Raw genomic sequence first — 24,691 nt, 5'->3', positions numbered from 1 at the left:
ATGGACTGTGATGTGTGTAAAGCACATGTGGTGGGCGTGGCCACGGCGAATGGTCAGCCTTCGCCATTGACCATCGAAGGCTCATATTTTGCCCGCAGAAGGTCACAGGCTGCTGAAATCTTACACGTAAGGTCAGAATCCAGGCCTGAGCGCCCTGGTGGTGCTCCCATGTGACACCAATCTAAATTGACACACTAGCGCCACCTAGAAGTTTCAATTCATTATCCCTCGCCACCCGTGGCACGTATCACTATGATTTTCGGTGGAGACGTCTATCATGACTGGACGCACCTAACGCTCCAGAACCCATGTTCAAAACACAGCGCCACCAACTGGTGGAAATGTATATCTGCCGTAACTTCCTGAGTCATGGTCAGATTGTCTTGAAATTTTTTTTGGTGTGTTGGGTCAATCTCTGGTCTGTTATACTGTGTGTACATAGACTGTATAGCGCCACCAACTGGTGGAAATGTACATCAGCTGTTACTTCCTTCCACATGGTCGGATCGGCCCCAAATTTTTTCTGGTGGTTTGGGGTACCCTCTGGTCTATGACTGTGTGTGTACATAGACTCTATAGCGCCACCAACTGGTGAAAATGTATATCTGCCGTAACTTCCTTATGCATGGTCGGATCGGTCCCAAATTTTTTCTGGTGGTTTGGGGTACCGTCTGGTCTATGACTGTGTGTGTACATAGACTCTATAGCGCCACCAACTGGTGGAAATGTATATAGCTGTAACTTCCTTCCACATGGTCGGATAGTCTCTAAATTTTTTTTTGGTCGGTCGGGTCACCCTCCACTCTTTCAATCTGCGTGTCCATAGACTCTATAGCGCCACCAACTGGTGGAAATGTATATCTGCCGTAACTTCCTCCCACATGGTCGGATCTGCCCGAATTTTTTTCCGGTGGTTCGGGGTACCCTCTGGTCTATGACAGTGTGTGTACATACGCTATAGCGCCACCAACTGGTGGAAATGTATATCAGCCGTAACTTCCTTCCGCACGGTCGGATCGGCACCTAATTTTTTTCTGGTGGTTCGGGGTACCCTCCGGTCCGTTACCGTGTGGGCGCATAGACTGTATAGCGCCACCCACAGGCGGAAACGTATATCCGCCGCAAGTACCTACCGCACGGTCCGATCGTCGCTAATTTTCTTATGGCGGTTCGGGGCGTCGGACGGGACGTGACCGCGCACCCGCCTCGCCGCCGGCGTCGCCCCCTCCTGGCGGAAAATTGCAAGTGCCGTAACTCCCTTACCGCTTATCCCATCGCCACAGTTTTTCGAACGGCGCGTCCGCGCGCCCGTCCGGACACGCGCGCGCCCCCGACCCGCGCGTACCCCCGTCCCGCGCGTACCCCCGACCGCGTCGGGGTGCTCGAGCCCGCTCATCACTGCTTGCAGTTTTAATTATTAGGGCTCGAGCACTGACCAGTGCGAAAGCCCTATTGTAATCGTTCCGTTTCTTTTTATTATTATTAGGGCTCGAGCACTGACCAGTGCGAAAGCCCTATTGTAATCGTTCCGTTTCTTTTTATTATTATTAGGGCTCGAGCACTGACCAGTGCGAAAGCCCTATTGTAATCGTAATGTTTTTTATTATTATTATTCTTCTCCCAAAATGAGCGCCATTTTGAGGGCCTCAACATGCCCGAAAACTCACCAAATTTGCCGAGCGCATCAGGTCTGGCGAAAAATTTTATATTTTATATGTTTCAAATATAATGTTCCAAAATTGCCTCTCTAGCGCCACCTTGAATTTTAAAAAAAATTAGCCCCCGCCACCATTTTCACCGATCGTCACGAAACTTGGTGGAGACGTCTATCGTGACAGGACGGACCAAAAAGTCTCAAGAACCCATATTGGAAAACGAACAGGAAGTCGGCCATTTTGGATGGCGCCGGCCTTTTTCGGGCCAGAAGTTGGGGTCGTATCTCGACGAACTCCTCCTAGGGGGTTTGACCGAATGAGTCCGTTGTTGCATCAACGGACAGTAGACGGATGGCCGACGTTAAATTGCGAAGGATTTTGGGATATTCCGTACGATGTGGGCGTGGCACGCCCCCAAATTTTGCCCTTTTTCATCTGTCCGGGCCTTGCACGCTGAGCGTAACTGTAGACGTGAATAACTTGCCTCCACGTGGTCAGATCTTCATGATACTTGGTACATGTGATCATGGCCCCGCCCCGAAGGTCCCCGTAGGTCACTTCCTGATTTCGTCGCAGCGCCACCTATTGGCGACAGGCTAAAGGCGTGTGATCTACATGAGGCCTTTTCTGGCAGGAGATTCATCAGATGAACACCGAGGTCACAAGGTCACTGCCTGACAGCCTGGTGAAGCCTGTTGATGGACCATGATGCAGGAAAAGCGCACGTGGTGGGCGTGGCCTGGCGGCGAATGCTCAGGCCTCGCCGTTTACAAAGAAAGGGTCATCATTCGCCCGCAGAAGGTCACATGTGCTTGAAAACTCATAAGGGGGGGCAGATTCCAGGCCCGAGGGCCCTGGTGGGGCCCCCATTTGAAACCAAGCCAAATTGACTCACTAGCGCCACCTACAAGTTTTAAAATAATTATCCCTCGCCTCCCGTTGCACGTATGGGCATGATTTTCGGAGGAGACATCACTCGTGACAGGACGCACAAAAAAGTCTCAAGAACCCATGTTCAAAAACCAACAGGAAGTCCGCCATTTTAGGTGGCGGCGGCCATTTGGGGGAGGATGTAGGGGTCGTATCTCGACGAACTCCTCCTAGGGGGTTTGACTGAATGAGTCCGTTGTAGCATCAACGGACACTAGACGGATGGCCCACGTTAAATTGCGAAGGATTTTGGGCTGCTCCGTAGGATGTGGGCGTGGCACGCCAGCAAACTTTTACTTTAACCTTAACTTTTACCTTATCTGGCCCTGTCTGGTGTCTGGCCTTGCCTTGAAGCAATGTACATCAAAGTCAATACACAGTTTGACTGACAGACTGATGATGTCAGTTGATGGACTATGATGTGTGTAAAGCACATGTGGTGGGCGTGGCCACGGCGAATGGTCAGCCTTCGCCATTGACCATCGAAGGCTCATATTTTGCCCGCAGAAGGTCACAGGCTGCTGAAATCTTACACGTAAGGTCAGATTCCAGGCCTGAGCGCCCTGGTGGTGCTCCCATGTGACACCAATCTAAATTGACACACTAGCGCCACCTAGAAGTTTCAATTCATTATCCCTCGCCACCGGTGGCACGTATCACTATGATTTTCGGTGGAGACGTCTATCATGACAAGACGCACCTAACGCTCCAGAACCAATGTTCAAAACACAGCGCCACCAACTGGTGGAAATGTATATCTGCCGTAACTTCCTTATACATGGTCGGATCGTCTCCAATTTTTTTTGGGTGGGTTGGGTCATCCTCCAGTCTGTGACTGTGTGTGTATATAGACTCTATAGCGCCACCAACTGGTGGAAATGTATATCTGCCGTAACTTCCTGATTCATGGTCAGATTGTCTTGAATTTTTTTTTTGGTGTGTTGGGTCAATCTCTGGTCTGTTATACAGTGTGTACATAGACTCTATAGCGCCACCAACTGGTGGAAATGTACATCAGCTGTAACTTCCTTCCACATGGTCGGATCGGCCCCAAATTTTTTCTGGCGGTTTGGGGTACCCTCTGGTCTATGACTGTGTGTGTACATAGACTGTATAGCGCCACCAAATGGCGAAAATGTATATCTGCCGTAACTTCCTTATGCATGGTCGGATCGTCTCCACATTTTTTTGGCTGGGTTGGGTCAATCTCTGGTCTGTTATACTGTGTGTACATAGACTCTATAGCGCCACCAACTGGTGGAAATGTATATCAGCCGTATCTTCCTTCCACATGGTCGGATCGGTACCAAATTTTTTTTGCTGGGTTGGGTCACCCTCCACTCTGTGACTGTGTGTGTACGTAGACTCTATAGCGCACCCAACTGGTGAAAATGTATATCTGCCGTAACTTCCTTCCACATGGTCGGATCGGTCCCAAATTTTTTCTGGTGGTTTGGGGTACCCTCTGCTCTATGACAGTGTGTGTGCATACACTATAGCGCCACCAACTGGTGGAAATGTATATCAGCTGTAACTTCCTTCCACATGGTCGCATCGGCCCCAAATTTTTTCTGGTGGTTTGGGGTACCCTCTGGTCTATGACTGTGTGTGTACATAGACTGCATAGCGCCACCAACTGGTGGAAATGTATATCTGCCGTGACTTTCTCCCACATGGTTGGATCTGCCTGAATTTTTTTCTGGTGGTTTGGGGTACCCTCTGGTCTATGACAGTGTGTGTACATACGCTATAGCGCCACCAACTGGTGGAAATGTATATCAGCCGTAACTTCCTTCTGCACGGTTTGATCGGCACCTAATTTTTTCTGGTGGTTCTGGGTACCCTCCGGTCCGTTACCGTGTGGGCGCATAGACTGTATAGCGCCACCCACAGGCGGAAACGTATATTCGCCGCAAGTACCTACCGCACGGTCCGATCGTCGCAATTTTTTTATGGCGGTTCGGGGCGCCGGACGGGACGTGACCACGCACCCGCCTCGCCGCCGGCGTCGCCCCCTCCTGGCGGAAAATTGCAAGTGCCGTAACTCCCTTACCGCTTATCCCATCGCCGCGGTTTTTCGTACGGCGCGTCCGCGCGCCCGTCCGGACACGCGCGCGCCCCCGACCTGCGCGTACCACCGACCCGCGCATACCCCCGACCGCGTCGGGGTGCTCGAGCCCGCTCATCACTGCTTGCAGTTTTAATTATTAGGGCTCGAGCACTGACCAGTGCGAAAGCCCTATTGTAATCGTTCCGTTTCTTTTTATTAGGGCTCGAGCACTGACCAGTGCGAAAGCCCTATTGTAATCGTAATGTTTATTATTAGGGCTCGAGCACTGACCAGTGCGAAAGCCCTATTGTAATCGTAATGTTTATTATTATTATTATTATTATTATTATTATTCTGACGAAATGACGGCCTTTTTGAGGGCCTGAACATGCCCGAAAACTCACCAAATTTGGCGAGCGCATCAGGTCTGGCGAAAAATTTGATATTTTATGGGTTTCAAATATAATGTTCCAAAATTGCCTCTCTAGCGCCACCTTGAATTTTAAAAAAAATTAGCCCCCGCCACCAGTTTCACCGATCGTCACGAAACTTGGTGGAGACGTCTATCGTGACAGGACGAACCAAAAAGTCTCAAGAACCCATATTGGAAAACGAACAGGAAGTCGGCCATTTTGGATGGCGCCGGCCTTTTTCGGGCCAGAAGTTGGGGTCGTATCTCGACGAACTCCTCCTAGGGTGTTTGACCGAATGAGTCCGTTGTTGCATCAACGGACACTAGACGGATGGCCGACGTTAAATTGCGAAGGATTTTGGGATATTCCGTACGATGTGGGCGTGGCACGCCCCCAAATTTTGCCCTTTTTCATCTGTCCGGGCCTTGCACGCTGAGCGTAACTGTAGACGTGAATAACTTGGCTCCACGTGGTCAGATCTTCATCATACTTGGTACATGTGATCATGGCCCCGCCCCGAACGTCCCCGTAGGTCACTTCCTGATTTCGTCGCAGCGCCACCTATTGGCGACAGGCTAAAGGCGTGTCATCTACATGAGGCCTTTTCTGGCAGGAGATTCATCAGATGAACACCGAGGTCACAAGGTCACTGCCTGACAGCCTGGTGAAGCCTGTTGATGGAGCATGATGCAGGAAAAGCGCACGTGGTGGGCGTGGCCTGGCGGCGAATGCTCAGGCCTCGCCGTTTACAAAGAAAGGGTCATCATTCGCCCGCAGAAGGTCGCATGTGCTTGAAAACTCATAAGGGGGGGCAGATTCCAGGCCTGAGGGCCCTGGTGGGGCCCCCATTTGAAACCAAGCCAAATTGACTCACTAGCGCCACCTACAAGTTTTAAAATAATTATCCCTCGCCTCCCGTTGCACGTATGGGCATGATTTTCGGAGGAGACATCACTCGTGACAGGACGCACAAAAAAGTCTCAAGAACCCATGTTCAAAAACCAACAGGAAGTCGGCCATTTTAGGTGGCGGCCGCCATTTGGGGGAGGATGTAGGGGTCGTATCTCGACAAACTCCTCCTAGAGGGTTTGATTGAATGAGTTTGTTGTAGCATCAACGGACACTAGACGGATGGCCCACGTTAAATTGCGAAGGATTTTGGGCTGCTACTTAGGATGTGGGCGTGGCACGCCACCAAACTTTTACTTTAACCTCAACTTTTACCTTATCTGGCCCTGCCTGGTGTCTGTCCTTGCCTTGAAGCAATGTACATCAAAGTCAATACACAGTTTGACTGACAGACTGATGATGTCAGTTGATGGACTGTGATGTGTGTAAAGCACATGTGGTGGGCGTGGCCACGGCGAATGGTCAGCCTTCGCCATTGACCATCGAAGGCTCATATTTTGCCCGCAGAAGGTCACAGGCTGCTGAAATCTTACACGTAAGGTCAGAATCCAGGCCTGAGCGCCCTGGTGGTGCTCCCATGTGACACCAATCTAAATTGACACACTAGCGCCACCTAGAAGTTTCAATTCATTATCCCTCGCCACCCGTGGCACGTATCACTATGATTTTCGGTGGAGACGTCTATCATGACAGGACGCACCTAACGCTCCAGAACCCATGTTCAAAACACAGCGCCACCAACTGGTGGAAATGTATATCTGCCGTAACTTCCTGATTCATGGTCAGATTGTCTTGAAATTTTTTTTGGTGTGTTGGGTCAATCTCTGGTCTGTTATACTGTGTGTACATAGACTGTATAGCGCCACCAACTGGTGGAAATGTATATCAGCTGTAACTTCCTTCCACATGGTCGGATCGGTCCCACATTTTTTCTGGTGGTGTGGGGTACCCTCCGGTCTATGACTGTGTGTGTACATAGACTGTATAGCGCCACCAACAGGCAGAGATGTACATCTGCCATAACTTCCACATGGTCAGATCGTTTCCAAATCAGTCTGACTGTGTACATATAGCGCCACCAACTGTTTAAATTGTATAACTCCATTTTATATGGTCTGATTTTTTCTATGGTGGCACCGACAGGACATGACCATGTACCCACCTTAGACTGTATAGCGCCACCAACCTCTGGAAAAGTATAACTACATTTTACATGGTCTGTCTGGCCCGAGACTTTTAGGGAGCTGTGACATCAAACAGGACATGACCACATACCCACCTTTGAAAGAGTTGTCAATATCTGTCGTAACACCCTTCCACACAGGCAAGTATGGACACAATTATGTTGACATTCATCATTATACCATCCATCTTCTATGCTGTTCATCCTCCACATGGGTCATAGATGTGCTGGAACCAATCCCAGCTATATTTCGCAGAGAGGTGGGGTACATCCTGGACTGATCCCAGCCCATGGCAGGGCACATATAGACAACCATTTACAGTCAATTTTTCATCAACATCAATTTTACTTTGCAAATATAAATACACACAAATTTTGGTTTTGGATAATTACTTTAATAACAGCACACATTTGCCTCATGGTCTGGATACAATATGTAGATATTAAATTGGACATTAAATTTTTTCATCTATATATATATATATATTGTCATAATTGTTGGTGTGTGTGCACAAGAGAAGTATGTACCTCATATATACAGTCAAAACCAATGCCCTTAAGGAGAGGTTTATGTCCAGCCAATTTATTTTATATATTGCCAATTCAAATCATCATTTGGAAGTTATCTAGAAAGAGACCCAACTGAACCCCACACGAGCAAGCACTTGGCAACGGAGGCAAGGAAAAACTCTTTGAGAAACCTTGGACAGAACCCAGGCTCTATGGGGCGGCCTTCTGTCTCGACCGGTTGGGTTGAGAGGGATGACAGGGAGAGATGGTAGGTAGACAGTGGTGAAGAATGGACAGAGGGTTAAGAATGGGTGGAGGAAAGGATCAGCAGTTGCAGTCCCACGATGACCAGTTTCCGGAATCATCAGTATCCTATCCAGTCATCAATGGGTGGATGTCAAGGTGCAACAGTGGGACCTCCTCTGGAAGCAGCCAGCATTCACTACAGGTCAGACAAAGCGTGAAACAAATGCGTTAGTAAACTTGCTATGATCATATAAAAAGGTCAAAGAAGACAGCATGAGGAAGGTTTTTTTTTTAACTACAAGTACCATGGCATTCTATGTATAATTTTAGTAGCACAAGCACAAGGCCCCCATACATTTTGGTTAACAGGTTAACATTTTTCCCCTGCAGAACATAAACTCGTGTAAGATTCTGTGTCCCATTTAGCATAGTGGAGGTGTTTCCAACTTCCAGCTAATTAAAGCTACTTGGTCAAAAATTGTGTTTTTATGTGACTGGCAACATTTCAAGATGTATTTTATTTACCAAGCAAAGTTGTATTTGTGGTCTGCAGCTTGGTTTACGTTTCGGGAGAAATCACATTAGTAAAATGTCAAGTGGCAAAAAAGGCAAGTGTTTCACACATTAACAGAATTTGACCAATATGAATAGTGAAAACAGCTCCATATCTTACCATATGCAGCAGTTGTCAGAGGACACTCACACCGTCAGAGGGGTCTTGTCCTGTTGATGAAAACTCACATGCATGCAAACGACTACATTGCTATTATAATAGTTGGTATGATGCACTTAGTTTTACTTCTATGCTATTCTACTGTTACTATGTTAACTAATATACGCATGTACTTCTACTGCGACTATGTCAATATACATATGCACTTCTACTATGTTTAATATAAAGATGTGTGTGGAACTGAAGACAGGCGGAAACTAGAAAGAGAAGAGCAGAGGTTAGTCACAATATACATTCACATGTTCACATATTCACATGTTTACATATTTACATATTTACATATTTACATATTTACATATTTACATATTTACATATTTACATATTCACATATTCACATATTTACATATTCACATATTCATTTACATATTTACATAGCCCTCATTGTTTGCATTACCGCGTCTGAAAAAAACGTATTTTTCGTCAGTGATTGACAAACACAATCCACCGTTCTCGGAAGAGTAAACTCGCGGATTGTAAATTGTCCACTGTTAGAAAAATACCAACTATGTGTTCAGAAAAGTCTTAGTTTTAATCCCTTTGAATCTTAATTTTGGGCAGTGTTGAATTTTGCGCCAGTGCATGACTAATACAATTTCTCTACTCGAAAAGTTCTGAAAGGTTTGAATCCCTTTAGCATTTAACTTTAAGGCAGACAGGCGGTAACTATCAAGACAAGAGGACAGGTGAGTGAGGCAGCACTGGGATCATTTCATCAGGTACTATATACATATTTACATATTTCATATTTACATATTTCATATTTACATATTTCATATTTCATATTTACATATTTACATATTTACATATTTACATATAATATGTACACTATTTAAATATTATATAAATATAAAATATTTACAATATGTACATGTTTACAATATGTACATGTTCATTTACTGGTTTGACAAATAACCAGTTTGTTTTCAGAAAAGGCAAATAGTTTCACTGTGGTTTCACTTTTATTCAGTGATTGACAAATACAATCCACCGTTCTCGGAAGAGCAAACTCGTGGCTTGTAAATTGTCCACTGGCTAAACATGTGAGACCACCTGAACCCATTTTACACACTATAAGTCTGCCAGAAGAATGCTGAAGTGGAACGTGTGTGTGTGTGCCTGTGTGTGCGCGTTTTAAATTTGGCGTTTAAAAGAGCACAAAATCCCTTCATGATCACTGAAATAGGTGGGCATCACAACCGATTCTACATCAAAGTGTGATGTTTTGACATATACATGGTCAATTAATGTACCCTTTTCTGTGGTAGGATGTTTGACTGACTGGCAGAACCCTTTCCTAGCCATGAATGTGCTGATAGTGGAAGATTTTAACAAATTTTCATTAAAATCTCCCAGTATGACAACGCTGGCGTACTTCTGGTGCAACCAATCCAGCAGCGTGCCAAGGTGACCTTGAAACAACGCCATTGGATAGGACGGTGGTCGATACACAACTGCTATTAACACACTGGGTGCGGAGCAGTTCACCAGTAAAACTTCCAAGTTGAAGTTTGGGGCGGAGACAACACTACAGTGCAGGTGGTCTGCAATGTACATGCCAACTCCGCCATGCTGTTGCCCTTGTAATTCTACCAAAGCAGGGTTACTGCTGGAGTAAGACAAACATCGTGGTTGGCTATGGAAATAGTACCCAGGAATGGTTACACTGCTGGGTGTACATGCCGTTGGCAGCCACGTTTCCGTCACAGCGATGCAGTTAGGCTGCAGGTGCTGTGTACATGCTGCCAAATCTGACGCATGTTTTGTCAAATTTTGGACATTCATCAAGTAAATTGTGAAATGTGGTGGTTGTACATTGTGTGGTGTTTCACTTTCTGTCAAAAATGGGGGCATCCTTCCTACAGCATCCTTAATGGCATCATTACAATATATTTTTGTTTCATCGAAGTCCTGAATAATCAAACCGGTTAAACCTGTGACCCGGCTTAAGGCTACATATGCCTGCCCTGCGGCAAACACCCTGTCCAGACACACAACTGCATTGCTCACGGTAACACCCTGGACTTTATGTACCGTGCAAGCCCAAGCGAGCTTCAGAGGGAACTGGTGACGCATGCCACCACTTTTAGTTACTTTTTCTTCCTCTGGCACAATAAATGTACTGCCTTTTCGTGTGATCGATTCACTAACTGTTTGTGCGCGCCTTTGTCTGCCTACTTTGTCATCATCAAATTTAACATAGATCCTACTGGGAAATGTGTCATCCTTTTGGATATCTATGTCACAGACGGTGCCACAAACCCCGTTAACTAAGCCGTCTTCAATATCGATGTTTTTGCACAGCATTACACGTGCATCTTTAGCGATGTGCAGAGTTTCCTCTAAACACGTGTTGTAAACTTTGCTGTGGTGCCCTACTTTTTTTTCTAATTTTCCTGATTTTTTGTTATGGCTGTAATCCTGAGCTTTCACTGTTGTGTACTGCGGGCATATTTTGAAAAGCTGGTTTAAGTTGTATTCATTAACTTGACGATTGGTTGGGAAAATGTGTAATGCGGTGCTGACTTCACCTGTTTCCCGCTGCTTTAGAAGTGCGACATCTGTTTCTAACAACGGCGCGCCTTTTGGCTGTTTGCGTAGTCTATTTAGCAATGCTGCAAATACATTATCTTTTTGACGCACAATCGTTGTGAGTTCGACCACACGAAAGAGACTGGTCCACAAGTTAAAAGTGGCATCTTCGACGTAGAGAGGTTTTCCCTTGACTGGCGGCAACTGGTAGAAATCACCTACTGCAATGATGCTGACGTTGCCGAAAGCAGCATAGTCTCCAGTTTGTTTGATCTGTCGCAACCTACCATGAATGTATGTCAACAACTTGTGATCTACCATTGATATTTCGTCGATTATCAAAATTTGGAGGTCCGCAAACTTGGCACGCAAGGAATTCACCGTTTCCTCACCCAGTGGTGTGTAAGGCAAACGGGTATCCTTGCCGATGCTCAAGGTGCTGTGGATGGTTGTGGCATTCAGGTTGTACGCAGCAATACCTGTCGGAGCCGTCAGACATACAGAAATGTTGTCGGGTTGCCGACACATTGTTGACAACAACCTGGTAGCCTCATAATGGATGGCTTTAATTAGGTGGCTTTTTCCTGTCCCGGCACCACCTGTGATAAATAAATGTAATGGCTCGGGTTTTCTCCCACCTACTTTCTCGAGGCACCACTGTCTAACTTTGTAAAAAATGTCCATTTGAGTATTATTTAGGGAGCGGATCAATGCCAAGCCATCATTTCGACTCAATGAGTTTTGTTTTTGGATATTTAGAGCTGGTCTATTTTCATTTGCCAAATCAGGTATTATTTCTGCCTCTTCTTCTACTAATTGATGTTTTTTCTGGCGCTCTTCTTCACACTGTAGCCGTTCTAATTCTTGTTCGGGACACAACAGACACCACGCATCCTCAGCAACACCGCTGTGATCAATAGATCTTTGGATGCTGTCCAGTTCATCCCCGCTACTGTCAAAGTGTTGTTGATTTACATCCACGATGGATCGGACAGAATGCATCGACCCGTCATTTAATCTGATTGCACCGTTGTTGTAAAACTCTTCAAATGTTGGGCAGTTGGCAGGTCTTAACTGCAAATCCACCCGGTATGGCAGATACAACTGCAAAAGGCTACGATAGTATAACTCTGGGTTTTTTGTTTGGGAAAAAGACGCGGAGCGTACTACGGCAGGTTTGGTCCGTGTACGTTTGGTCACATGTCCGTAATTATTTTTCAGTTCTATTTTGGATTTCGGCCTTTCGTTTTTGGTGACAAGACGGTATTCGGATGCAAATTGCGCCAAGCACATGTCATTAAAGGTGTTGTTATTTGGTCGATTTTTATAGCGATCAACAATGCTGGTCATCCACATGTCCTCTGTTGTTAGTTCCGCTGATGCCGCTTTTTGTCGCAAGACACTGACAGGTAAACTCATTTTAACTACATTGTCCCCTGTTGGAACAAAGACAACTTTACGTGAGCATTCTTTAAGGTGCATATTTGTCAGCCGGTAAACGGCCTCTTGTGCACAAACGTCTCTATTGTGCAGGTACACACTGCCAAGACTTTTTAAGGCCTCTTTGGCACTGACGTTTGCCTGTTTGGATGCTTCTTTCTGGGCATTACTCAGCAGCAATCCAATCTCCCTTTCAGCTTTGGAAATGTACGAAATGATGTACACTACGCAGGCATATGCATCAACTACATACTGGATGTCCATGTTTGCATTCCAGCATTTCAGCAGAGGTTTGCTGTACGGATTGATCCAAATTTCGTTTATTTGGCGCCTTATTATGACCTCTGTACGCCGACCCAAGCGGCGGTGTGCAGTCTCAAAAATTTCTTGGGTTATACCCAGACTATGGAACAAATGTTCCACACTTTGATAAGTGTGGTTCTCGTCAGCCAGGGCTGTTTTTATGGATTTTATGATTTCTGATGCCTCTTCTGCTTTCATGTCTACAGAATTTTTGGAGACTTTCGGACATGTGCATGTTTTAATGCCAGTTTGGCTACCCTGGCAACTGCACGTTTTGTCTCCCTGTCCCTCAAACTGACGGCTAATAAATGTTCGGCCAGACACAGGTTTAGGAAAACCAAAACGACACGTGGTATTTTTCTTTTTACATGTTTTGGAATGTCGCTTTGAATGCTGCTGCACAGAAGACACCGTGTCTGACAATACTTCATCCTGTGTCTGCAATTCACAGGTGACGTATCTATCAATAAAGTCAGTAACTTCCTCATCAGTGTTTACATCAATCTTCGGGGCTTTGTCTACCCAGAACAAACAGTGGACATGTGGAGAACCACGCTGTTGAAACTCGACCCGGTAAAAATAGTCCACAACTTTGCCAATCGGTTGGCTCAAAGACATTATCACCTCTTTCAGAAAAACATGCCACCGGAAATCAAACATACGTGCAGCGGTCACAGGATTGCGTCGCAACAAGTCGCACCTATCAGCCCACTCCAACTCTGCAGCTGTTTGCGTTCTTCCCTCTTGTCTCAAAGCACAGTCTAACAAGTTTTGCCACCGTAAATCTGCAGACGAAAAGGAGCAAAACCACGTGGGAACACCAAGCTGACGCACACACGCCAAAATATCGCGCTGCGTACTCTGCCAAAAGGCTGGAGTGCCTCTGATGGGCTTCAAAAAACGATAGCCCTGGTCACATTCCAACAATGTCTTTAACGACTCATCGTTGGTCAACAAATCCTTGGCCATTTTTGCCACCAAACCAGCAATTCCTTTGCGTAAAGCAATGGAAATGCTTGACACTACCTGCAGAAGTTCACACAAATACTGGGCATAGAATATGTATTCCACATTCTGCCCAAACCTCTTATCAGCATGCATGACACGATTATTAAAATATCTAGATGCAGTCAGTCTATATTGCCGTGTATCATGAAATGTAAAACGGCCACGTGGAAACAACACAGGGAAACATCTAGCTTCATTTGAATGGTCAGAGAGCAACCTCACAGGATTATTGCCTTCTGCCGGAGCCACATTCAATATATTGTCATAGTACTGATCCAACACTTCCTGACCAATGTCAACTGGCATTAAACATGTGTCCTGAAACATGCAGTGTTGCTGTCTATCATGGAGCTGTTCATCTTCTGTATCTAGAGGCGGTGTGACATCTACAGCAGGAACACTGTCCTCCACCTGAGAGGCATCAGGTTCCCTACAAAAGTCATTGACCCACTCCTCGTTGTACTCTATATCTTCATAATGCACATTTGACTCTTTTAAATACCTCAGCGCTTCTCGAATGTGCATGCTGTCTACAAAATGGTACTCGTAGTGTCCTTTGTAAGTTAACTTTCTTTTGAGCTTGACACGGAGCATAGAGCCTTCCATATTGGACCGTGGCAACAAATTTGTCGTTTCTACAACATTGGCCGGAACACAAGTCACAGGCCCATGGACACCATTTTGCCCCCCTTTAGGCAAAGCTAGCATTTTCATGAAGGGGATATTTAGCGCAATTAAGTGTTGCTCTAAGCTATTTAAGCAAGCCAGCTCAGGAGGAATCGGGTCCACACTCAAATTATTTGCAACACATTCAGGTGGGAATTCCCCTTTGCTAAGTTTATAATGGCAACTGTAGCAAATCCACAGCTGCTCTCTACCAGACTCCATCAACACACATGGTACTGTGCACTCTACATCACATTTGTGCAAATACTGCTCATTAATGCACATGTTCACAAGAGAAGCACTTGCACTACTTTTGCTGTAATGCTCTCTGTGACACTGCAGGACCTGATGTTTAAACATCAACCTATGGCACACACAGCAGACAAACTGGGGCCCATTCTTCACCTTCTCTAAAAAATTCTCTACAACAACATTGAATTCTTCCTCTCGCAACTTTGCAGCATGCCTTCGAACCTTCACATCTGCCATTACACGCATTTTGTGCTCTAAGTTACTGTGATACTTCTGTATACTGGCAAGTTTGACAATGGCCTGGTGCGTGGTATCTACTTTATATTTTTTGACGCTCTGCGCCTTGACTCTTTCCCTGTGCAAGCGGTCACTTTCATACTTCTGAACGCTACGCGTCTTTACTCTTTCCCTGTGCAAGCTGTCACTTTCATACTTCTGGACGCTACGTGTCTTGACTCTGTCCCTGTGCAAGCTGTCACTTTCATACTTCTGGACGCTACGTGTCTTGACTCTGTCCCTGTGCAAGCTGTCACTTTCATACTTCTGGACGCTACGTGTCTTGACTCTGTCCCTGTGCAAGCTGTCACTTTTATACTTTTGGATACTACGTGTCTTGACTCTGTCCCTGTGCAAGCTGTCACTTCTATACTTTGTGATGCTAGATGTTTTAACTATGTTTTGATGCACTACATCACTTCTATATTTTGCTACACTCCTTGACTTCATTCTCTGCCTAAAGACAGCATGTTCTTTGTATTTTTTTACACTCGTTGTTATCTTCTTCTCCCTTTCCAACATTTCTGCTACATATTTGGATCTTTGGGCCAGTGCCCTCTTCTTTTTAATATATTTGGATGGGCTTACAAGTGGAACCAAGGACTGATGTTTTTCTTTGCCTGTTTCAACAACATCATTCAAACTAACTGCTACTTCACTATCAGCGCAAATTACGTGATGCTGATGTGACCTGGTACCATACTGACTGACCTGAGATGTAATATTCTGACAAATGCCAAAGCAACTTCCTAACAGGCCCTCATTGACACATGTCACACACTCGTAGTGATTACCACTCGAGTTGTCCAAATAAATCCCGCAACTGGATTCTGACGTTGAGCTATATCTCAACCAACGATCAGAGTAAAAAGTAAAGATATTTATTCCTAAACTATTCGCTGCAGCCTGAATTTCCACCTCTGTTGCCCAGCTATTGACATATTTCATTTTGGAAACACTAATATATTCTGCCAAACAACTGTACTCACTCCTGAGAAGCTTCTCGTAATCTTCACAGTGCTTTTCCATATGTTTAACCACATGGAGTCTAATTCTCCTGTGATTTTTCTGTGTGCCACTCACCGCTTGTGATATGGCACGGAAAAAACAGTTGCCGTCAGCAACAATGCTCTCCTTTTTACAGGGAGCTCCCAAGGGTCCAACACGCAAATTGACAGGCACAGTTTTAACTTCACAATCTATATTCAAAAGTTGGCACACATCTTGGGAGTCATTTTGAAGCATTGGACAAAAGGCATGCTGTGTGGTAACAACACTGACTACTTCGACATCAGATGCACATGTACTAGAAATGTCAGCCATTTTTAACTTTTTGGAGACATCAGTCTCCTCCAAGTGACGTTTTCTATCAGCTACAACAGTCACAACAATACCAGCTATCTCAAAAAGTTTCTCTGTTCCACCAAAACCTGCAGCCAAATTGCTAATGTGATTAGCAAGATCATCGAGACTAACAAAACACAGAACAACACTGGTTCCATCACTGCACACCATGCCATTACAGCTGCGCGAGTGTGAATCCACCAGACAATACTGACCAGCATCACAAATTATGGCACAACTACTTTGACAGACCGTAAAAATGCATGTGCTGTACTTGCTAAACATTGTTTGTAAAGCATCATGCAGAGTGACGTGAATTCCGTTTTCAATATAATAGCCAGAAACTACATTGACATCACCTGAAGCATAATCATCCTTCACACAAAACTCAAATTTGTGTCCAGCAATCACCTCCTGTTTGGGCAATTCTGTGGCACACAAAAAGTGGGATGGGTGATGAATTACGTGATGTTCCCTTAGAGTAGTATACAACTGATCGCCTTCAACAACAGCCATGTCTAGATCAGCAGTATCCCACAACAAGACATTTTTAATACTGTGTAAAGCAGTGACACATAAGGCAATCGCCATACACTGTGTTCCTGCATACTTAAACCTTGTATTACCTTGATGAAATGACACTTTTACCACCTTTTGTAACCCACCTGTTGGTACCTCCACTGGTGACAGTGAAGATACTTCGTCCCTACCTTTTGGCACAACTGCACAGTCAACAGCTTGGGCAGCCTTGGGTGTGCGTCGCATACGGAAACCCTTCTTCTGTGGCATCTAAAAGAAAAAAACAGATGAAATCAATGTCAGTTCCCACAATCAGAATCAGAAAAAGGTTTACTGCCAGGTATGATCAAACACATACTAGGAATTGGTTTTGGTGAAGTTGGTGCAGACATTTAAAAAAATGAAAAATACTAAATATACAGAATAAACAGTAGAAATATGTATATGTAGATGGCTGTTTGTTTCACCTCTCTCCTGAATGGAAAGAGTCGTCACTAAGGTGGGGGGGCGCCTTTAAGGCAGGTCTGCACACTCCTATAGCCTCTTTCACCGCTTTGCTAAACTTGTACTTGACTCTTTGTACTTGTTTTTGTCGCCACTCCCGCATGTGTGGGGGTTTTCTCTGTGCACCCCCCCCCCCATTGACGATGCCATATTGTCCATAAGCATGAGAGTGAGTGTGAATGGTTGTCTATATATATGGCTGGCTACCAAGATATATCCCGCCTCTCGCCCAAATACAGCTGGGTTAGACTCCAGTAGCCGCGGTAGAAAATGAATGAATATATCCATACATTTTGTGTACTGCTTATCCTCACAAGCGTTGCGGGCATGCTGAACCTACCCCAGCTGTATTCTGGCAAGAGGCAGACTACACCCTGGTCAACAGCAAAACCACAGGACACATAGACAACCATTCACAGTCACATTCATGGCCACTGACAATATGGGGTGGGTGGGTGTGTGTGTGGGGGGGGGGGACAATAGCACCAGCCCCCCCTCTCATATTTTGTGCATCTATTCAGGTGTGCGTTTGAGTGGGCACATGCACACGTAAGTGTGGCGCTTTGGCTAAATGACTATGTTAATCATTGCAATCATGGCGTCGAAAAATGATACGCTATCGCTGTTTAACAGGACACAGAATCGTTACTTTTAGGTGTAAAATACTCCCATACTTTTAACATCAGTGAGAATTTATTTTCTCCCCGCCTGCTCCGATAAGATGGCAAATTGCCCGCTAACGGCTCGTTTAAGGTGCGGCAACAGCGAATATAAATTTTCGATGTACAGCGTTAAGCTCCGACTATTCGTGTATCCTAAACAAACGGCCTACGTGCAGCAGCACCGAATAGAACTTGAGCTATATGGAGTTAAGTTTCGACCGTCAGTGTATCCCAAACACGCACTAATGACAACGTATAAATACATAAAATTATACATATATGGCGAAAAAGCCGAAGAAAAACAACATGGAGTTAAGCTCCAACCGGACGTGTACTCCCGCGGAACGCGCTCGGCAGAGGGGCTACAGTCTTTTTATCATCAAGAACGTTTTGTCCTTACAAATAAATATATTTCAGTTTACGAAGTCTATTAAAAGAAAACTCACCTCTATGTCGGCAGATGAAGTCCAACACAATGGCAAACTGCAGATTCCTGCGAATATGGGTCCTTTGTCCTGATATCGGCAATGCAAAAAGCGTTCTCTCTCGAAAAGCGTTCAGTTCGGTCGAACAGAAGAAGTAAAGCGTGGTCGCGCGAAGCAGCATTTATAGCACCATGCACCACACCGTGGAAGAACTGACCAATCGTAGCTCACAAAACCAACCTGTCAGGCTCCGCCTTTGGATAAATGACCAATCGTAAGTCACTCAAAAAACAACCTATCAGCGATTGTCTGATTGAATGTATTGTGAAAGTTGGGCGGGTCAATATTTGAAAAATGACCAATCGTGCCTCACTCAACAAAATGTCACCTATTGACAAAATGAATATAGAAAAAACAAGCATATGGCATTGCGTGCTCACTGTATAAAAAAGAAATCGCTGAAAATCTGCAGAAGATTCACCACAACGGCTCATTTAAGAGCCATCCACTTTTCCATAAAGAGCAAAATGTTCCAATGCATTCCACACACCGCAACGCACTGCTTCAGAATAAAACATAAACAAATGGTTGTCGAAAGGATCTGACCATTAGAATGATGTACAAAATACTACACTCAGAAAATGACCCAGAGCCTTATTAAATATAACAATAATAAAGTTTACTAACTTAGTAAAACCTCTGAAAATCATTTTATCGCTTACATAAATAAATGCTTAAGTCCAGCGCTTAAGCTTGGTGACGTAGCCCGTCATGACGTGCCCCCTTCGCTGCCAAAGGGGTGGAGTTATGAAAGGTCTATTGTGCAGTTGGCGGCAACACAACACAAGCGAAGGTATCAAGACGAAAACGGCAAGTTATATGGACGACAATACATCGGTAAGTAGAGCAATTGCAATTTTTAAACTAATAGCGACCCCGTCTTCCTTCAAATACGATGGGTGTTGTTTTTTTAATGTCACCGTCATACTGTTGTGCGTAAGCTAACTTTAGCTATGTTTGCTAGCCACCAAAGAGCTTAGCTAACATTGTTCGTTGGGCGAACATACTTTCACAGGTAACGGACCATCGAACCGGAAAAGTTTAGCTTTTAACCGCGCTCTCTTTCTCTATGTGTGTACGCCGTGTTTTGCTTAGTTTTACTTTGTGTTTTTGTAACATGTTGATATGCTCTGGAATCTCTTGTGGGAACAGCCGAGGTACTTCCAGAGCTCATTACAAATGTAATACAAGAGTATTCAACATTCGCTTTCTACCCCTCACCCACACGAAAGTCGCGGGGGGTACTGGAGTCTACTTGGAATTAACTTTGCATGTTTTTGGAATGTGGGAGGAAACCGGAGTACCCGGAGAAAACCCACGCATGCACGCGGAGAACATGCAAACTGTACACATAGATGGGCAACATTATTCATTAAAATTATTTAATCATGGTTTCATATACAAAATATTAATTCTAATTATGAATTACTGCATGTTTTTTGTAATTATATTTGCAGATATAATTCATGTCAATGTGCATTTTTGGCAGGCAAGTGATTAGCATGCAGACCTCACAGCAATCGATGAGCAATCAAAAATGAATGCATGAATGAATGTGCATTTTAATTCATTCTTTACAACTGTGGATTTAAAACACAATCCAAAAACTATGTACATGAAATTAGACAGCACTTTTAAAAACAAACCATTGTAACACTATTTATGCTCCTTTTTAAAGGTGGCGGCCCGTGGCCTGACAATGTAGGAACTGCATATTGGACGATACTTCAAAAGGGGAGCTTCTCAAGCAATACCAAGTCAAGCACAGTATTTATGGTTGGGGCTGTAAGTACCCTGTCTTCATTTAACATGTCCTTGCTCCCTTAAAACATGGAACAGTGGTGAAGTGGTATTCTTCCTCGCTATCCTCCAGGAGCTGAACCAAAACCAACTAATCACCAATTAAAGAAAAAAAGACAGCCAGGCCATTAAGGACTTGATGTGCAGAATGTTTGCACATAGAGGAACATACAACATACAAATGAGCATCAGTGACATGAAGCACAGGTGGCCTACCTTGTTTAATGTCTCACAGGTGAGTATTTGGATTTTTTGTGTTAAACACATTAAGGACTGTAAACAACTACTGTATGTTTCACAGTTATACTTAAGTATGCACTACACTTTTTGTTGTCACTGATTTTTTGTCTCTTCTTTCATATCTCTCTTTCAGGAGAGGAAGGTGCCAGAATGGAGGCGAAAGGACACAAAAACTGTTATCCTTGTTTGCAGCGAAGAAAAATGTTGTCAGAGCAAGAATTCAAGCACAGACACACATTCTATTTCAGGTATTAAAACCATCCTCCACCTATTCAATTTGTACTTTACCTGCAATAGTCATCATTCTCTGTTCACATCATACAGCTGACATTTATCTTGTCTGACTCTCCCTCCTATTTATTACTCATCCTTTTCTCCAGTCTTTCTCAAAGGAGCTGTACGTATGTACGAAATTCACATCAAGTAAACAAAATATTGCACAATATGTCTATCATCCAAGACAAAGAAAACATGTTAATTTGAAATAAAGATCTGACAACAAGCCTTCTGCAGGTGCACAGCGCACAGACACAATGTCAGGGCGGTGAAAGTAAAACAATAACCAGCAGACCACCTGACTGACATGACCTCTGCTTTTAGTTACTGTGACTGAGAGTAAGAAGCTAAATACTCGTCCAGCCTACCTGCTTAAGCTACACAAGCCTAAATAGATATCACTGTGAGAACAGATACTGCCGCTTCATTCCTGCTGCTAGTTGCAATACAGATTTTTTTTATTCCACTCCAGCAACAGCCACAATCTTACATACAGCCCCTTGAACAGATTTTGTTTTTTCTTCCTTAGTTTTCTGTGCCTCAATCTCTCACATCCTTTGCACACCGCACCACAATATCCACTTATATTCATGCGCCTGGCTATATTTTAGGTCTGAGTTTTTTTGCTAGCATCACCACTTACAAACTTCCCTCTCATGTAAATTCTATAGAAATGTTTGAGCCTTAACTTTTTCTAGTAAATCAAAGCACTGCTTCAATGTGTAGTGTTGCATTCTGTTACTTTAAACACTTTCTGTCCGGCAGATGGAATCCAACATGAGCAAACAAGGGACGTTGTCATCCCATGCCTTATTGACCATCTTGCAGGACATGCCAGTGCCATATTCCAGGACTTTGAGGTTGGTATACTACTGTACTTTTTATGCTTTTAAAGGTTTTAAAATGTTTGCAAATGTAATCTCAAGTGCACAGCTGCATTACAGTCATTTTTCTTTACTGTGTGATGGAAAATTTTATATTTCACAGGTATAACATAGTTTACACATTGTGTGAATTATTTTACAGCCTTTTGTAGCGCTGCAACATTTGCATCCGAGCACATCCTGCTGTCCCTTCAAAGATGGTGGCACAGCAGGAGGCTACCTGTAACCTGGGGTTAGGGGCAGTGTCAGATGAGTCATTCTTTGATCAAACCTCTACCTTCAGAGGACAGGGGACATCAAGAGGTCCCACCAAATGGTTAACCCTAGGAGGTTATCTCGCATGGGTGTGACAAACCATACCAAAAGAAAAGGTGTGTAGGCTAACCCCCATACATGAGGATGGCATCGGGGGAGTGACATGAAAGTCTCTTTTCTATTGTAATGTAATTCATTTGCATGCTATGGAGTAGCAATCGAAAATGAATGCATGAATGAATGTGCATTTTAATTCATTCTTTACAACTGTGGATTTAAAACACAATCCAAAAACTATGTACATGAAATTAGACAGCACTTTTAAAAACAAACCATTGTAACACTGTTTATGCTCCTTTTTAAAGGTGGCGGCCCGTGGCCTGACAATGTAGGCGCTGCACATTGGAAGATACTTCAAAAGGGGAGCTTCTCAAGCATTACCAAGTCAAGCACAGTATTTATGGTTGGGGCTGTAAGTACCCTGTCTTCATTTAACATGTCCTTGCTCCCTTAAAACATGGAACAGTGGTGAAGTGGTATTCTTCCTCGCTATCCTCCAGGAGCTGAACCAAAACCAACTAATCACCAATTAAAGAAGAGAGACAACCCAGTCATTAAGGACTTGATGTGCAGAACTTTTGCACATAAAGGAACATACGACATACAAATGAGCATCAGTGACATGAAGCACGGGTGGCCTACCTTGTTTAATGTCTCACAGGTGAGTATTTGGATTTTTTGTGTTAAACACATTAAGGACTGTAAACAACTACTGTATGTTTCACAGTTATACTTAAGTATGCACTACACTTTTTGTTGTCACTGATTTTTTGTCTCTTCTTTCATATCTCTCTTTCAGGAGAGGAGGGTGCCAGAATGGAGGCGAAAGGACAGCAAAACTGTTATCCTTGTTTGCAGCGAAGAAAAATGTTGTCAGAGTAAGAATTCAAGCACAGACGAAAATTCTATTTCAGGTATTAAAACCATCCTCCACCTATTCAATTTGTACTTTACCTGCAATAGTCATCATTCCACCTGTCTCATTCACATTTCTCTCCATGCTCTGTTCACATCATACAGCTGACATTTATCTTGTCTGACTCTCCCTATTTATTACTCATCCTTTTCTCCAGTCTTTCTCAAAGGAGAAATTCACATCAAGTAAACAAAATATCGCACAATATGTCTGTCATCAGAGACTAAGAAAACGTTAATTTGAAATAAAGATCTGACAACAAGCCTTCTGCAGGTGCACAGCGCACAGACACAATGTCAGGGCGGTGAAAGTAAAACAATAACCAGCAGACCACCTGACTGACATGACCTCTGCTTTTAGTTACTGTGACTGAGAGTAAGAAGCTAAATACTCGTCCATCATACCTGCTTAAGATACACAAGCCTAAATAGATATCACTGTGACAACAGATACTGCCGCTTCATTCCTGCTGCGAGTTGCAATACAGATTTTTTTATTTCACTCCAGCAACAGCCACAATCTTACATACAGCCCCTTGAACAGTTTTTGTTTTTTCTTCCTTAGTTTTCTGTGCCTCATTCTCTCACATCCTTTGCACACCGCACCACAATATCCACTTATATTCATGCGCCTGGCTAAATTTTAGGTCTGAGGTTTTTTGCTAGCATCACCACTTACAAACTTCCCTCTCATGTAAATTCTATAGAAATGTTTGAGACTTAAGTTTTTCTAGTAAATCAAAGCACTGCTTCAATGTGTAGTGTTGCTTTCTGTTACTTTAAACACTTTCTGTCCGGCAGATGGAATCCAACATGAGCAAACAAGGGACGTTGTCATCCCATGCCTTATTGACTATCTTGCAGGACATGCCAGTGCCATATTCCAGTACTTTGAGGTTGGTATACTACTGTACTTTTTATGCTTTTAAAGGTTTTAAAATGTTTGCAAATGTAATCTCAAGTGCACAGCTGCATTACAGTCATTTTTCTTTACTGTGTGATGGAAAATTTTATATTTCACAGGTATAACATAGTTTACACATTGTGTGAATTATTTTACAGCCTTTTGTAGCGCTGCAACATTTGCATCCGAGCACATCCTGCTGTCCCTTCAAAGATGGTGGCACAGCAGGAGGCTACCTGTAACCTGGGGTTAGGGGCAGTGTCAGATGAGTCATTCTTTGATCAAACCTCTACCTTCAGAGGACAGGGGACATCAAGAGGTCCCACCAAATGGTTAACCCTAGGAGGTTATCTCGCATGGGTGTGACAAACCATACCAAAAGAAAAGGTGTGTAGGCTAACCCCCATACATGAGGATGGCATCGGGGGAGTGACATGAAAGTCTCTTTTCTATTGTAATGTAATTCATTTGCATGCTATGGAGTAGCAATCGAAAATGAATGCATGAATGAATGTGCATTTTAATTCATTCTTTACAACTGTGGATTTAAAACACAATCCAAAAACTATGTACATGAAATTAGACAGCACTTTTAAAAACAAACCATTGTAACACTATTTATGCTCCTTTTTAAAGGTGGCGGCCCGTGGCCTGACAATGTAGGCGCTGCACATTGGAAGATACTTCAAAAGGGGAGCTTCTCAAGCAATACCAAGTCAAGCACAGTATTTATGGTTGGG

At 44.0% G+C, this 24,691-nt stretch overlaps 1 protein-coding gene across 1 annotated transcript; it reads right to left on the bottom strand.

Annotated features, from left to right (window-relative positions):
* Nucleotides 1–9,712: 9,712 nt before the first annotated feature.
* Nucleotides 9,713–15,553, bottom strand: LOC131104820 (uncharacterized). Its single transcript, XM_058052376.1, has one exon. The coding sequence runs from the start codon at nucleotides 15,551–15,553 to the stop codon at nucleotides 9,761–9,763; it is 5,793 nt and encodes a 1,930-aa protein (XP_057908359.1). The 3' UTR covers nucleotides 9,713–9,760.
* Nucleotides 15,554–24,691: the final 9,138 nt, after the last annotated feature.

This window comes from Doryrhamphus excisus, chromosome 2 (assembly GCF_030265055.1).
Source record: "Doryrhamphus excisus isolate RoL2022-K1 chromosome 2, RoL_Dexc_1.0, whole genome shotgun sequence".
NCBI classification, from domain to species: domain Eukaryota; kingdom Metazoa; phylum Chordata; class Actinopteri; order Syngnathiformes; family Syngnathidae; genus Doryrhamphus; species Doryrhamphus excisus.
This window is presented reverse-complemented; position numbering and strand designations above follow the sequence as displayed.